The 15,304-nt window shown below is 39.1% G+C and overlaps 2 protein-coding genes across 3 annotated transcripts in view; one reads left to right on the forward strand and one right to left on the reverse strand.

Annotated features, from left to right (window-relative positions):
* Positions 1-430: 430 nt before the first annotated feature.
* Positions 431-4,171, reverse strand: LOC134825332 (uncharacterized). The gene is made up of 4 exons (XM_063837505.1): positions 4,041-4,171; positions 3,140-3,275; positions 1,817-1,917; positions 431-1,501 (listed from the first exon to the last, which is right to left on the reverse strand). Exons 1-4 carry the CDS (start codon positions 4,080-4,082, stop codon positions 764-766), a joined length of 1,017 nt encoding a protein of 338 aa, XP_063693575.1. The 5' UTR covers positions 4,083-4,171; the 3' UTR covers positions 431-763.
* A 10,379-nt stretch (positions 4,172-14,550) lies between these two features.
* Positions 14,551-15,304, forward strand: part of LOC134825333 (uncharacterized) — a 52,153-nt gene continuing 51,399 nt past the window's right edge. For both annotated transcript variants that reach the window (XM_063837506.1, XM_063837507.1), the window contains exon 1: positions 14,551-14,566. The gene's annotated coding sequence lies outside the window, so the exon portion shown is untranslated. The remainder of the gene's footprint in view (positions 14,567-15,304) is intronic.

Raw genomic sequence — 15,304 nt, forward strand, 5'->3', positions numbered from 1 at the left:
AAGCGGAACAGAATAACGTTATGGGTCTGAAAACAAGCGTTCAACCGGATGTGAATGGAATATTTTAGTTTCATTGTAGTTGCATGTCATATGCCCGGGTTAGTTGTTTGATGTTAAGACCGCTTGGGTAACTTTCTGACTCCTTTGTCTCAAACACTTGTACTTATTAAATTTTAATACATTATTTAATAATTTTTCACAAGCATGGAGCTTCAATTCCACAGAAGTAAGTTGCAGAAGGCTACATTTTGGAGATGATGGGTCAGGGTGTAGATGCTGCAGTGGGCGTAGGCTAGACGGTAAATGGTTGTTTGAATGCCACAGTTAACGCTTCTCGTGATTATTTCATGATGTAAGCGAACAGATTTGGGTTTTTTCTGAGATCACACTTATCAATAATTACCAAATATCTATGAATTAAAAAAGGGAATTTATTAAATTGTTAAAACAGGTAATTTAATTTGTTATCTTTAAATTGATTAACAGGAATACAGTTTCATAATAATACTCAATAATAAATTCTGGAGGTCATCAGTTCACTCTTACAAGCACTGATTGGTCGCGTCGTCATGGTTTCAACTGACCCTTTATTCATATTGCACTGGAACTGTTGACGTTCTACGACTGCAGTCAAAGTTTAATTAGACAACATCCGCTAAATTTAGTAGCAATTAATTCACATAGCACTAGAGTACACATTACTTTCCTCAGAAGTAGCTACAAACGTTGAATTAACCTCTGGAATGTTCGATCTAATGTAACTTTATCCAGTGGACTGGTCTTCTGAGGGCAATAAGTGATACAGATTTCCACTGATCTCCGACTCTCCCATTCTTAACTTTGCACCTTTTTCTATTCTCCCACCACTCCTTTCACTTTTATAACTGCGAGCTGTTTCACTGCGTTCAGTTTCACTTCTCATTCTGTCATTCTGTCTGCCATTCATCCGTTGACTCTCCATCGTGTCAAACTTTCCACCTGCCCGTGGAACTTCCAATTCGGATTGTAACTTCAATCTCGCCTGAGTATCAGACCCCAGATTTAAAGTTTCGGTCCTAATGGCCTCCAAGTCCAAATGCAAGGGTTGATCGGGGCTTTCTGTTCTCAAATGTAACGTTCCAGACTGTGTTCCGATAGTAAAGGTGTTGGAGTGAGAAGTCAGACCCTGACGCTGTGGATCATGAGAATATATATTGTGATCGTTAAGCCTGATCCCGTCTGTTTGTATCTCGTCATTATATCTATGGTGATCACTGATCCAGTACTGACCTGCTGATTCGTGGAGCTTCTCTCCTAGTTTCCGGGTTGCTTCAGCTCTCTCTGTATCAGAATATCCTATAGACCCCATCTGATCAGAACCCGTCAGCTTTCCGTTTGTTTGTTCCATCATTCGGAAATTATCCAGATTTGGCTTCCGATTAGAGGCTAGGAGTTGTTGCTTGCTTGGAGCACTTTCAATCACCAGGGTAGGCACGTCACCCCCTTCTTTCTCCCCCATATCCTGAAAAATAATGCACAAAATTCAATTTCATTATTCGTAATTTAACATAATTCGCTTTTATTTGTTGGTTTTTCATCCTGTTGATCTCTTGTTGGCAGAACAAGCTCGATTTTAAAGCAAAACCACGAATCATCACCAGATACAAAATTATTCTTAAATTAGTCTTAAATCAGTCTTAAGTAATTAGTGTTAAATTAACCTCAAATTCGTCTCAAATTATTATTAAATTAACCGAAATTAGTCTTAAATTAGTGTTAAGTTAGTCTTTAATTAGCCACAATAAATAGTCACAATGATAAGGACGATCTCACAAACCTGGTTGGAGAGGTAGCAGCGGTAGATCTTATCGTACATCATACAGAGTGTGATGAGGCAGATGCAGACCAGGATAGGACCGTATATCAACCAGTTGTGGTCTAGGGGAGCTTGGAGTTTCATGTGTACGGTGGTTTGAAATTGTGCGTAAATGCAGCCAATCAAAACACAGTATTCACGCCACGTGACACAAACTAACCAATCAGAGCACAGTAGGATGTGTACGGTGGTTTGAAATCGTGTGCTCCTGTTAGTGTAATCCTATCAGGAGCTCCAAAAATCTCAGACAAGTTAAACGTTAAATGTTAGTTAAGACGTGTCCAGACAGGTTTGAAGAGGTGTGAAAAGTTCGAAGAATTTTTTGTGCTCGGATTAAATCAAGAATCTTTAATGAGTCACCATGCCGACACCATTTCAAAGAGGGGATGTATATAGTGAAGACAGGACTCGAGGAGAAGTTATTGTATATTTACTATTTCAGGGCGATTGGTAATGGGAGCTTATCTTTATCTTAACTTTTTAGAGAGTGATGATAAGTAACCTTAATTTCATGGGAAAGTTTGTGAGCAAAGATTTAAGAATATTATGATTAATCAATTTCTAATAACTTAATTTGAAAAGATCTGACGCTGTTTATTCTGTTCTATAGAACTGACATTTTGCAAACACAAGAAGAACTTGACTCTGCTGTAATCTGAAAAATGGAGCTAACCACAGATAAAACTTATACTTACACTCTAATGACATGATCAATGACGAATGATCATCCATGCTCGATCAATCTGAACAACACAAATGATTCTGTCGGTAAAATATCATAATTTATCTATTATAAAGGCCTACGTTTTTAACTTCTCACGCAACCAGAATTTTTGAATTTACTATCATTATCAGGTTATTATTGTAATGATATAGCTGTTATCTAAGTAAATATAGTAGTAGTTATGCTATAAGTATATGATATCATATAGTAGTTATATACCTGTTGTCACTGAATCATGACGTTTTAACAAGATGATATCATATACATAGCTATATTAATATACTTATACTGACTATTTTTAGTTTATTCATTATTGTTCAGCAAAGCACGCATAAAATAAAATTATTGGTGGAATGAAGTAAAAATATAAAGGTCATAAAAAGGCTTTCTACTACTTAATATTAATGCCGACATGATAGCAGTATAAAAGTATAAACCATGAAACTAGACACTTAGATACAAAACGTATTTCAACCTCGAAAGTCGATATCTCGAAAACTGTAACGTTTAAAACTGCAGAAAAAATATGGTTAATTTGCACCACTGTTATAGCAACCTACTGGCAAGTTTTCCCATGTTCTTGACACTACCGCTAGCTCCGATATCTATAACCTCGGTTTTAGGGCTGTCCACCTGAATGTTCCCTCTTCCTCCCCCTTTACCTCCTCCTGCTCCTTTACACCACACACCTCCCACCTGCGCAGTTCAGAGTCAGAGTCAGAGTCAGAGTCAGAGTCAGAGTCAGAGTCAGAGTCAGAGTCAGAGTCAGAGTCAGAGTCAGAGTCAGAGTCAGAGTCAGAGTCAGAGTCAGAGTCAGAGTCAGAGTCAGAGTCAGAGTCAGAGTCAGAGTCAGAGTCAGAGTCAGAGTCAGAGTCAGAGTCAGAGTCAGAGTCAGAGTCAGAGTCAGAGTCAGAGTCAGAGTCAGAGTCAGAGTCAGAGTCAGAGTCAGAGTCAGAGTCAGAGTCAGAGTCAGAGTCAGAGTCAGAGTCAGAGTCAGAGTCAGAGTCAGAGTCAGAGTCAGAGTCAGAGTCAGAGTCAGAGTCAGAGTCAGAGTCAGAGTCAGAGTCAGAGTCAGAGTCAGAGTCAGAGTCAGAGTCAGAGTCAGAGTCAGAGTCAGAGTCAGAGTCAGAGTCAGAGTCAGAGTCAGAGTCAGAGTCAGAGTCAGAGTCAGAGTCAGAGTCAGAGTCAGAGTCAGAGTCAGAGTCAGAGTCAGAGTCAGAGTCAGAGTCAGAGTCAGAGTCAGAGTCAGAGTCAGAGTCAGAGTCAGAGTCAGAGTCAGAGTCAGAGTCAGAGTCAGAGTCAGAGTCAGAGTCAGAGTCAGAGTCAGAGTCAGAGTCAGAGTCAGAGTCAGAGTTAAGTTTATGTTATAAGTTATGTTACCAACTTGGCAACGTAAAGATTTCTGACGACCCTAATCTAGCTACTGCCTCTAATCTCAAGATGAAGGCAATATTCTCTTACCAGTATAAAGAACAGAAAAGTGTTGCTGAGTGTACCCGCCATAGCTCTGTAAGAAAACAATTGATATCAGTTTGAAATATTATAAGCTGTGAATAAAATAATAACTTTTGTGCATGAGAAATGTTAAAATAATAACTAGGAATGTAATGTGGGACAAATGATTTTATGTTTTATTTTTATTTAATGAAATACTGAAAAGAGATTTTTGGAATAAGGCGATACCAGATTGAAGGTTCTTATAGTAACTGCAACCAATGAAGAATTCAGGAAGGCAAAGATTATAAAAACAAATTTCTGCACATACTGGTGGTAAATATTAAGATTTGAGACCTCTATCATAAGTGACCAAATAATATTGATTTATGACCACTAATGAATTTGATCGGCCACTAATGAATACCACCAAAACACTGTATAATCTATATTCTGCATGGAGCAACAAATACGACAAAAAAATGCGTGCCAAAAGCAAACCACAGCAGAATTTAATAACTTGGCCGGACCCTTTTCTAGTCATTAGTCATTAATTCGGAGTTGTGTGTGCTGCAGCAAGCATCAATGTGATATTGGTAAACAGTCAGTGAAATTAGTTGTCCGGTCGACGGGCAGAAACGAACTGGCTTTGTTCAAACTAAATGCCGACTACGATGATTGAGGTGGCTTCTTTTAAAATTTTCAAGTCAAACAAATTTATAAATTTGTCTGTATAGAATGAAATGAGGTATTACTATTAATTGTATCTTGCTCATGTCGTAGGCTCGATAAGTAAAGTTTTAGAAAAGTTTTGCAAAAATGACGATCACAAAAATATTTGTAAAATATTCACAAAGCAAAGGATTTGTATAGCTAAAAGTAAAATGAGTCCTCGGGGGTCTAGTTTAGACGATTTAGACAGACGTGGTATCGGGATCCTATTACTTTAATCGAATAACAGCTGGCAATTCAATATCCTATAACCATGTGCAGGTAAATTTTTATTATTTCATCACAGTATTAAATTATTGACGGACACCCATACCGTATACCACATACGAGGGGGCAAGCGTGAAGTATAACGGCCCCCATACTATTACTAGATACGAGGGGGTAAGCGTGAAGTATAACGGCCCCCCATACTATTACTAGATACGAGGGGGTAAGGGTGGAGTATAACGGCCCCATACTATTACTAGATACGAGGGGGTAAGGGTGGAGTATAACGGCCCCCATACTATTACTAGATACGAGGGGGTAAGGGTGGAGTATAACGGCCCCCATACTATTACTAGATACGAGGGGGTAAGCGTGAAGTATAACGGCCCCCCATACTATTACTAGATACGAGGGGGTAAGCGTGAAGTATAAAGGACCCCATACTATCACTAGATACGAGGGGGTAAGGGTGGAGTATAACGGATACGAGGGGGCAAGCGTGAAGTATAAAGGCCCCCATACCGTATACCACATACGAGGGGCTAAGGGTGGAGTATAACGGCCCCAATACTATTACTAGATACGAGGGGGTAAGCGTGAAGTATAACGGCCCCCATACTATTACTAGATACGAGGGGGTAAGCGTGAAGTATAAAGGACCCCATACTATCACTAGATACGAGGGGGTAAGGGTGGAGTATAACGGCCCCCATACTATTACTAGATATGAGGGGGTAAGCGTGGAGTATAACGGCCCCCATACTATTACTAGATACGAGGGGGCAAGCGTGAAGTATAAAGGCCCCCATACCGTATACCACATACGAGGGGCTAAGGGTGGAGTATAACGGCCCCCATACTATTACTAGATACGAGGGGGTAAGCGTGAAGTATAACGGCCCCCATACTATTACTAGATACGAGGGGGTAAGCGTGGAGTATAACGGCCCCCATACTATTACTAGATACGAGGGGGTAAGCGTGAAGTATACAGGACCCCATACTATTACTAGATACGAGGGGGTAAGCGTGAAGTATAACGGCCCCCATACTATTACTAGATATGAGGGGGTAAGCGTGGAGTATAACGGCCCCCATACTATTATTAGATACGAGGGGGTAAGGGTGGAGTATAACGGCCCCCATACTATTACTAGATACGAGGGGGTAAGCGTGGAGTATAACGGCCCCGGCCATACTATTATTAGATACGAGGGGGTAAGCGTTGAGTATAACGACCTTCATACTATTATTAGATACGAAGGGGTAAGCGTGAAGTATAACGGCCCCCATTAGCTATTACTAGATACGAGGGGGTAAGGGTGGAGTATAACGGCCCCCATACTATTACTAGATACGAGGGGGTAAGGGTGGAGTATAACGACCCCCATACTATTACTAGATACGAGGGGGTAAGGGTGGAGTATAACGGCCCCATACTATTACTAGATACGAGGGGGTAAGGGTGGAGTATAACGGCCCCATACTATTACTAGATACGAGGGGGTAAGGGTGGAGTATAACGGCCCCATACTATTACTAGATACGAGGGGGTAAGGGTGGAGTATAACGGCCCCCATACTATTACTAGATACGAGGGGGTAAGGGTGGAGTATAACGACCCCCATACTATTACTAGATACGAGGGGGTAAGGGTGGAGTATAACGGCCCCATACTATTACTAGATACGAGGGGGTAAGGGTGGAGTATAACGGCCCCATACTATTACTAGATACGAGGGGGTAAGGGTGGAGTATAACGGCCCCATACTATTACTAGATACGAGGGGGTAAGGGTGGAGTATAACGGCCCCCATACTATTACTAGATACGAGAGGGTAAGGGTGGAGTATAACGGCCCCCATACTATTACTAGATACGAGGGAGTAAGGGTGGAGTATAACGGCCCCCATACCGTATACCACATACGAGGGGGTAAGGGTTGAGTATAACGGCCCCCATACTATTACTAGATACGAGGGGGTAAGCGTGAAGTATAACGACCCCCATACTATTACTAGATACGAGGGGGTAAGGGTGATGTACGGGACCGTACCCTCCTCCTTTTGGTTACGACCTGAAGGAGTACCGCTATATAATTACAGAAACTAGATACTTAACGGTTCTAAAGCAAGCCTCAAAACATCCAATGCTGCAGTTTCAATATAACTATATAAGGTGGTTTTTCAGCACGTCAACATCAAAGTTATTACATATTTAAGGAAATACTTTCCGTAGATGATGCAAAATTCCTCAATTTAATATTCAAAAAATTTGGCACTTGTATGATTTTTGTTTTGATTTAAAAAAAAATGCATGATAAAAAGGGCCAATTATCACTACTTTCATGGCCTCAATGAAGTAATCAAGATGACGATAATACCGTACCAGATGACGTACCGTGTATACAAGCCGTGTATAAACAGAAAGCAATATCAAAGAATATATGGGTAATTCGCCGACCAGAACATACCGACCAGAATACTCTGTCAACTCATCGTTAAAATCGTCAGCTGCTCAACCAATTGGAGTAGAATCCTCTAAAACTGCAGCCAATCAGAACACAGTACTTTCAAACCAGAAGATATGATCATGGTTTTCGAGAATAACATGGCATATAAACAAAAAGCAATAATGTATTTCCTTAATTCTTCATTCGTCATGTCAATCACATGCCGGCTGTTTTTAGCTTAAACCACTTTTAATTTTTATCGACGCACTGGACCAATCTTAATATGTAAAATAAATATGTATAATAAATCCTATGTTGTTATCTGATGCAGAACGTGCAAGGCTCCATGTTTAATATTTATATTGGCAGCTAGCCGTTGTGAGATAAAATGATGAGAGGTTAACGTTAGGTGATGAAGGGAGCTGAGGTAGTGGACTAATGAAATGAAATAATGTCCTGGTATAATACCGCCCATATGGTTAGCAACTGACACAAGTGCCAGGTACTAACCATGTCAGAGCGGTTCTAAATGGTGAGGTGAAAATATTCAGCAACACACAACTATCGATTATCTCAAAAAACGAATCTATTCAGAAAATACCACTTTCTATATCATATAGTTATCATATGAAATTTATAAAAAGTTCATGTTCTAGTCATGATCTGTCGATGTTTTTAAGGAATGTTTGAAGTATCATGACGGTGACTGGATCTGAGCCAAAGTCCCGTCGTAAGTATTGCTGGATATGTGACAGCGTGAATGATCCTTTATCACATCTGGGCAATATCGAATTCTTTCAGCATGCATGTCACATGTACCATCTCAAGCTTCACAGGTCGGTGGTAGGAGAGGAATTAAGCGTCACCTAGTGGACCATGAAGTCTGGCGGCGGCTAAAGACCAAAGCTTCTGCTTGGCGTTGCTTCCTATCCTACGTAACTGTTCCTCAGTCCTCACCCTTCCCACTGTTAAAGTGCTAAGTTACACCCCCTTACACCCTCTAATAACGTGCTAAACAACACAGTATAGACAGCCATTATGCACGCACTAGACAGCCATTATGCACGCACTAGACAGCCATTATGCACGCACTAGACAGCCATTATGCACGCACTAGAAGTAGACAGCCATTATGCACGCACTAGAAGTAGACAGCCATTATGCACGCACTAGACAGCCATTATGCACGCACTAGACAGCCATTATGCACGCTGAAGACCGAATTAACCAGAAAATTACGGGATATTTTACAGCATCTATACAATTAAGTGCCATGGATACTGGCGATAATGAATTAATACAACTCGGGAATCTTATAATTAAATGTTTCAAAAATACAACCTAACGATCAAGGTAAACCTATGACATTAAAAGATTAAACATAAATCAATTAAAATGTATTTGTGTAGATGCGTCACAAATGACTGAGATATAATGGCATTGAGTTGCAGTCAGCAATTTGGTGTGAAACGTAATATAAGAATATAGTAGCATAAAATACTACCGTTTGAATCTTTATAAGCAGTAAAATATGAGGACATTTACCGATTGTTGAAATAGCGTCGTAACAGTTTCGTTGCACTTATAAAAAGGGGTTTGAGTTTAGCCTCATTCCGACTGAATAAAAGCGGCCATTATTTCAAAAGAGGTAAATTAATTAAACAGAAATTATATAGGAATTAAACATGACTTGGTCTTGAAAGTTCGCCAGAAATTAAGAAATAAAATAAATACAATACTTAAATCTGAACAAAGTACGACTCTTTAAATGTAGCGGTCTGCACTAGCTGTGGCATAGATTTATTCGTAAAAGTGAAGCAGTTTTAAAATCTCATACTAATCCTTTTTAAAATGTGAGCGGATAAATTCTTTACAATTGTTTAGGATACAGAATATCCGGATTCATAAAGGGAAATAGTGAATACGTATACCTATTTCTATCTGTCGCCTGGATTTGTACAAAACGACAGACTACAGAGTAGAGCAAATAATATTAAACCTAATCAGAGACGAAACAAAGAGACCTCAGTTTGTTTCGAATAGCAGCGCTAGCATGCACTAGGCACATGTGCCACTTCATCCTTCTTCGATCCAGTAACCACTCTAGAAGTTCTCTCGAAGTTTCCAGAAGTAGTAGGACAGACAGAGAAGATATGCAAATGAAACATTAATATCAACGTGCACCATATGGACAAAAGTGCTTCCTAAAATTCGAGCTAGAACTTATAGAAGTATCGAGATATAGGCATATCCTAGTACATTCACACAAACAACCAACATCGGTCTACCAAACTTCACAGATCTGATTATCAAACAGCTCTTTATAGGTACAATTTTATTTTAAAATTTTATGATTTGTCACTTTTTTCAATGCCCCATTATTTTGATGACGGAATGCTTACAAATTATAAATTCCATGAAAATGAGAACAATGATCGTGATCGTGTCGAATGTCGATTAGCAATTGAAGAACCGACTGGATGTTGAATCCGGTTTCGTCCGGATATTTGGCTTTAATGTCCGGTTTCGGTCCTTTATTCAAGAATTTTGCCGGATTTATTCAACCGGAAATTTGAAAAAAATGTATTTGTGAAATCCTGAAATGCATATTTTCGTCGAAATGTTTGACTCAAATCCTTGGAAAATTATGCTTTTTATATAATATCGAGGTAAAACATCTTTTAAGAATACCGAACGGTAGCAATTATACTAATACTAATAGTCATTATTACAATCCAGTTTTGGCTCCGATTCATTGATTCTAAAAATGAGAACTATTGTTGTGCAGCCTGATTAAAACGACTCAATTAATACGTTCACCTGCAGCTCAGTGGCGTAACGACGTTGCCTGTTGGCCCCCCGCCGAAATAGCGCCCCCTTTTGGCGCCCCTTTCCCTTTTGGTGCCCCTCCCTAAAATTGAACAAATTAGCCTTAGGTGATTTTAATTTAGAGGATACGCCGGTAAAATTTCTAAAAAAGTGTGTATCTAGAGCAAAACGCGCAGTTTTGCTAGTACTTTAGTTAAGTTTTCGAAATTGTCCCACATTCAAACGACGATTTGGCGCCCCCCTTAGACGGCGCCCCCCCCCCCCCCGCACAGCGGGGTCAGCGGGGCCTTTCGTTACGCCACCGCTGCAGCTCCATGCGGGGCAAGTAATATTGTGACTCAGGAACTTGTATTATGCCAGATGCCTGCTGGCTTGATTCGGAAACTATATGTGTTCTCGATATTCAGACCTGCATGATAAGACGGGAATTACTGTCTCACACGTGCAATCGCGCTTCAGCAGCGGTCTATAGTTTGATATGCCAATTGCATGTCATTATTACTTCTGCGCTGCTAATTACTTATCTACTTTTGTTGCTACGACATCAAGTCGTAATATCGGGGGCAACGTCGACCGGTACAATGCCGACCGGCTTATGTCCGGCTATTAGTATTAAACGCCTAAAAGCTATTAGCCGGCTAATATAATAGCTGGTAGGCATTGTACCTACTTATTTGCTTATCGAGGTCTCGTATCCGACCGCCGATACCAGAGTCAGATCTCGAAGTCGAATCGCGATATCGGGTTTTCATACTCAACTCCAGAATCCCGAGGTCTCGTATCTGACTTAACAAATTTTGAAGATAGAAAAAAATGTAGAGAAAAGTTTCTAAAAACATTTTTATTTAATACTTCGGTTGATTAATACTTAGGTTGATTACTGATCAGGTTTTGCATGAAAATCTCGAATCGTGACATGACATAAGGGCTTGGTATTTATAAAAATCCGAGTGAGTCCATGAAAATTCAAAATATTTTCAAAATTCAAAATATTTTCAAAAATCAAAATAATTATTTTTACATTTATAGGTGAATTTCTACATAAAAACTTGTCGCTTTCATATCAGGATTCTACCTTTTATTTGGTTGAAATTTGGGTAACAATTGGTTGAATTTGAGATAGGACATGAGCACATTAATTAGTAAACTTTTTATTGTGTAACTTAAAGTTATCGTCATAGATTTTAATATTAAAAGTGATAAAAACCAAAAATTAGGATTCATTTGTATTTGCCGGCAATTTCCGGCAACCTTAAATTTCCTCTCTTAACACTCGGTTCCAGTTCATTAAATTAATCTTACCAACCAATAAATGATAAAAATATAATTACTAAACATGAAAATTCAAAATACACAAATCCAGAAGCAACTCTAACTGAAATGAAATCATTAACGTTGAAAATTCCTTAAAGCTTATAAAATATCAAAGTACCATATAATATGCAAGAGCATAAAGAATTTTCATTCTAATTTATGTAAGTATGTAACGACGGTCCTCCATTTCTAACACAGTAACACTACGAAACCCGTGAATGTTAAAGTTAAACAAGTATATAATTTGTTGAGTTTTATCACATGGCCACCAACATTTGTAAAGCAGAACCTAATTACATGCTGTTTTGTCTTTGGGAATCTGGGCGTTAGACTTAGGGCGCTATAGGCATTGTGGAATCATTTATACCTCACAGTCCGGTAAGGACCATGCCGGAGTGCAGGACAGTGACTGAGTATTTTCTGTGTGTCCTAATTCTATGTTCTGGGGGTACTGGCGTGACACTCGCTGTTTTAACTAAATAACATATGCAAAGACCGAGCACGAGACCGGACGCTTTCCCAAGTCCCGAGTTCAGGCGAATATTATAAAAAACTTTGACGATGCAAGACAGCAAGATACTATGTCATCATAGTTGTTGAGTGCCAATGGATCTACCAAAATAGGTTTCTCAGTAGACCAAACAGATAGTTGTTCAGACGAATATTGTAGTTCAAATATTTTACCCCTCGAAATTATTTCTCGATCAGGACTTTTTACCATCAATTTTGGACCAAAATCGTTGCCTCTCTGAAGCTACTCTTAGTCGAACTATAATAATAACCTGGAGGGGGATTATTTAAAACATATAAGTGATACGAAAAGTTTGTTTTTAGCAGGAGCTTTCAAAATACAATCGGCTCTTACTAATTCGCTCGCCCAATTATTTAGCGATTTATTAGTGAGTAGGAGCGGTGTAAATCGTCTTCAGCTGGGGATGATGTTGTGAAGGGGTGATTATATAAAATGTAGTGGTGTCAATGATGAGTGATGTGTGACATGCAAGGGTGGCTCCACCGGTGGAGTGGAGAGGGTGGAAAAATGTTTTAAGTTTACAATATAATAACATTCAAATTAAAAAATAGGCTTTTGAGGTAGATGAAAAGGAAATGCCAGATGGCCTGGTCTTTAGAGATGAAGCAATCTTGGGAAGGATAGGGTCCCATAGTGAGCTACATTTGGGGGCACGATCAGTTCTGTTCATAGAGGGTTGTCTTATCTGAATAGCGGCGTGTTCTGTCAGGTCAAGTTGAGATCGTGTTGTGAGGGATTTGAGGACTTCTATGTTGTTCCAGGAGATGGAATGTCCAGTGGTCAGGGCACATGATGGGCGGGGGCGGATTTGATCCTGTCTGTGGTTTCGTCGAAGGCATTGTTGAGTCTGTAACATCGTTCGTGTGTTCTTTCATGCGGTGGATCAGGGGTCTGTAGGTCTGTCCGGTATACTTGGAGGGACATTGCGAGCAGGATATCTCGTAGATGGTGTTAGGAGTGAGTTGAGTGGGGGGGGGGGGGGGGGGTTGGGGTCTTCGTCTTGGTGAGAAGGTTATAATAATAACTCTAACTCTATCCTCAATCTTAACACAAACTCAGAACTCAACCTAACGCTTGTCAGACGCCGCCAGACCAATATAAGCGTTTCATCGTAGCTGGTACGACGGAGGAGGTGCCTAACAAATCGTATAAAGCAATTTACTCAAATATGTAAGTATAACCAATACCACTAACGCAGCGGATTGTCCAAATTAATTTTCCTAAATAAAAGTTAAGATCAGAAATATCTAACAGCCTAAATTGTGAGCGTCCCTCATATTGAGCAGTTAATAGGTAAACTGCTCGAATAAATACCTCTAATCCATTACCAACAGCCCATATTGTGATGTTTAATAAAGACGCCAGGTTGAGTTTCATGATAAGAATATTGTGTCAGGTTTGAAGATACGTTGTTGAAATTTTACTTCCACTTTTTAAGCTTCCACTTTTTAAGCTTCTTCAGAGTTTTCCTATCTCGGTAATGTATTGAGGTTGCACTTTAGGTTTAGGACAGGGTTAATACTAGTATTACGAATATTACGAATAATTAATGTTCGTAATGGATGGTGTAACTGTAAGGACAGGTTTGGAACAAGGCGACATTTTCTGCTCAAAATTCAAGGACAAAGTCTTGAAATGTAATGTCGAGGGGTGATTATGATATGCTCCCACCCATTGCCAATTTCTGATACCCCTTGCCAAAATTACAATATTCAGCTAGCCCCTCGGGTATCTTTATAGTTATAGTTTAAAACAACGTAGGACAAGATCTGATTAGAGGCAATATTTCAAACTTACCTAGCACACAGTTTGTCTTACTTGCATTATTATTACGATCATAACTATTAAAATCAGGAAACTACACGACATAAATTCAAATTGACATATTTTGTAGGTGACCTCTCGCACAACAAAATAACACCAATCGGGTGCAATCAAAAGCAAAGCCAATTAGAACCCACCCAATAAATTGTAAAATAAAGTAAACAAAGACGATAGCACGTATTTTATTATTCATAATTATTTTTCGTGAGCACAAACTGAAGCAAAAACATTCAGAATATAAAATACTCAATCCCGAATATAACGACGCGATCTAGCTGATAATGCAATATAAAGGTGCGACAGTGACGCATTGTCATGGATTGTTCTGCTTTACTGTACCGTCTAGCTATCAGTAATATCACACCGATACACAGAGCTACAGTAATTCAGGTGGAATCAAAATTAAAGGGCAATAACTATAATGTGATTTCTAGACAGCAATTATAAAAATTATAGTTTATAGTTGAAACGGTGGCGGGACTAAATAGAGAGGAGATAAAGGCGTAAATAAAAAATTATTTCCAGTAAATCGGAAGTAAAACGATCCCAGCTCAATGAACTCGGTGAGCTGATATCTTGACGTAATTTTCGTGAATCGTAATTGTATGACGTCAAGTACAAATAACTTTTAATACTTTCAACACTACTATAACAAATAATTTGAGATCATGAATGCGATGTTGTAACATTGAAACATTGAGTAATTCCTTTCCTGATAAGAGCATTTTTCCTTGTTGCATCAAACGGGATCAATACAAATTTACACAAGAAAACATTGCAACCATGCGACTCATAAATAATATTCCAATCCGGATTTTACACAATAACTAAATAAGATAATCACGCTATAGAGTCTGAAAGTACTGATTCGAAAGCTCAACTGTACTGTCAACGTATGGGTCTCTTCAAAGCAATGTATGGGTCTCTTGAAAGCTATGAAAGCTATAGCTAGCTCTATAACTATAAGTAGGTATACAACTATTTTAGTCTTATGCATTTCCTCTTCACGTCGCGTCGTCTTGAAATGAAAAGACGTCATCATTTTTAGGACGGTTGTGAGGTAACATTTTCAGTGACTGTGACCGTTCAAAACTAGAATTACTGACTAATGACTATTATATAACTACTGCATAACTATTATATTTATAACGAGTAACGACATCCTGGTTTCGAAGAGTATCAACCTTGCACACGCGGTTAAATAAAACCCCTAGTAATTACTGTGATAAAGTGCAGATAAAGATGACTAATTTAGTGATAATAGCTGTTAGCAACCTCCCAGTGATTATGGTTATAGTAGTGATGACTCACTGATGAGATTATGGATTACCAAACAAGGAATGGTTGTGGTTAGGCCTCACCTTCACTATAATGGGTTACTTCACTGGTATTCTAATAACG

This window comes from Bolinopsis microptera, chromosome 13, assembly GCF_026151205.1.
Source record: "Bolinopsis microptera isolate Bmic1 chromosome 13, MBARI_Bmic_1.0, whole genome shotgun sequence".
NCBI classification, from domain to species: domain Eukaryota; kingdom Metazoa; phylum Ctenophora; class Tentaculata; order Lobata; family Bolinopsidae; genus Bolinopsis; species Bolinopsis microptera.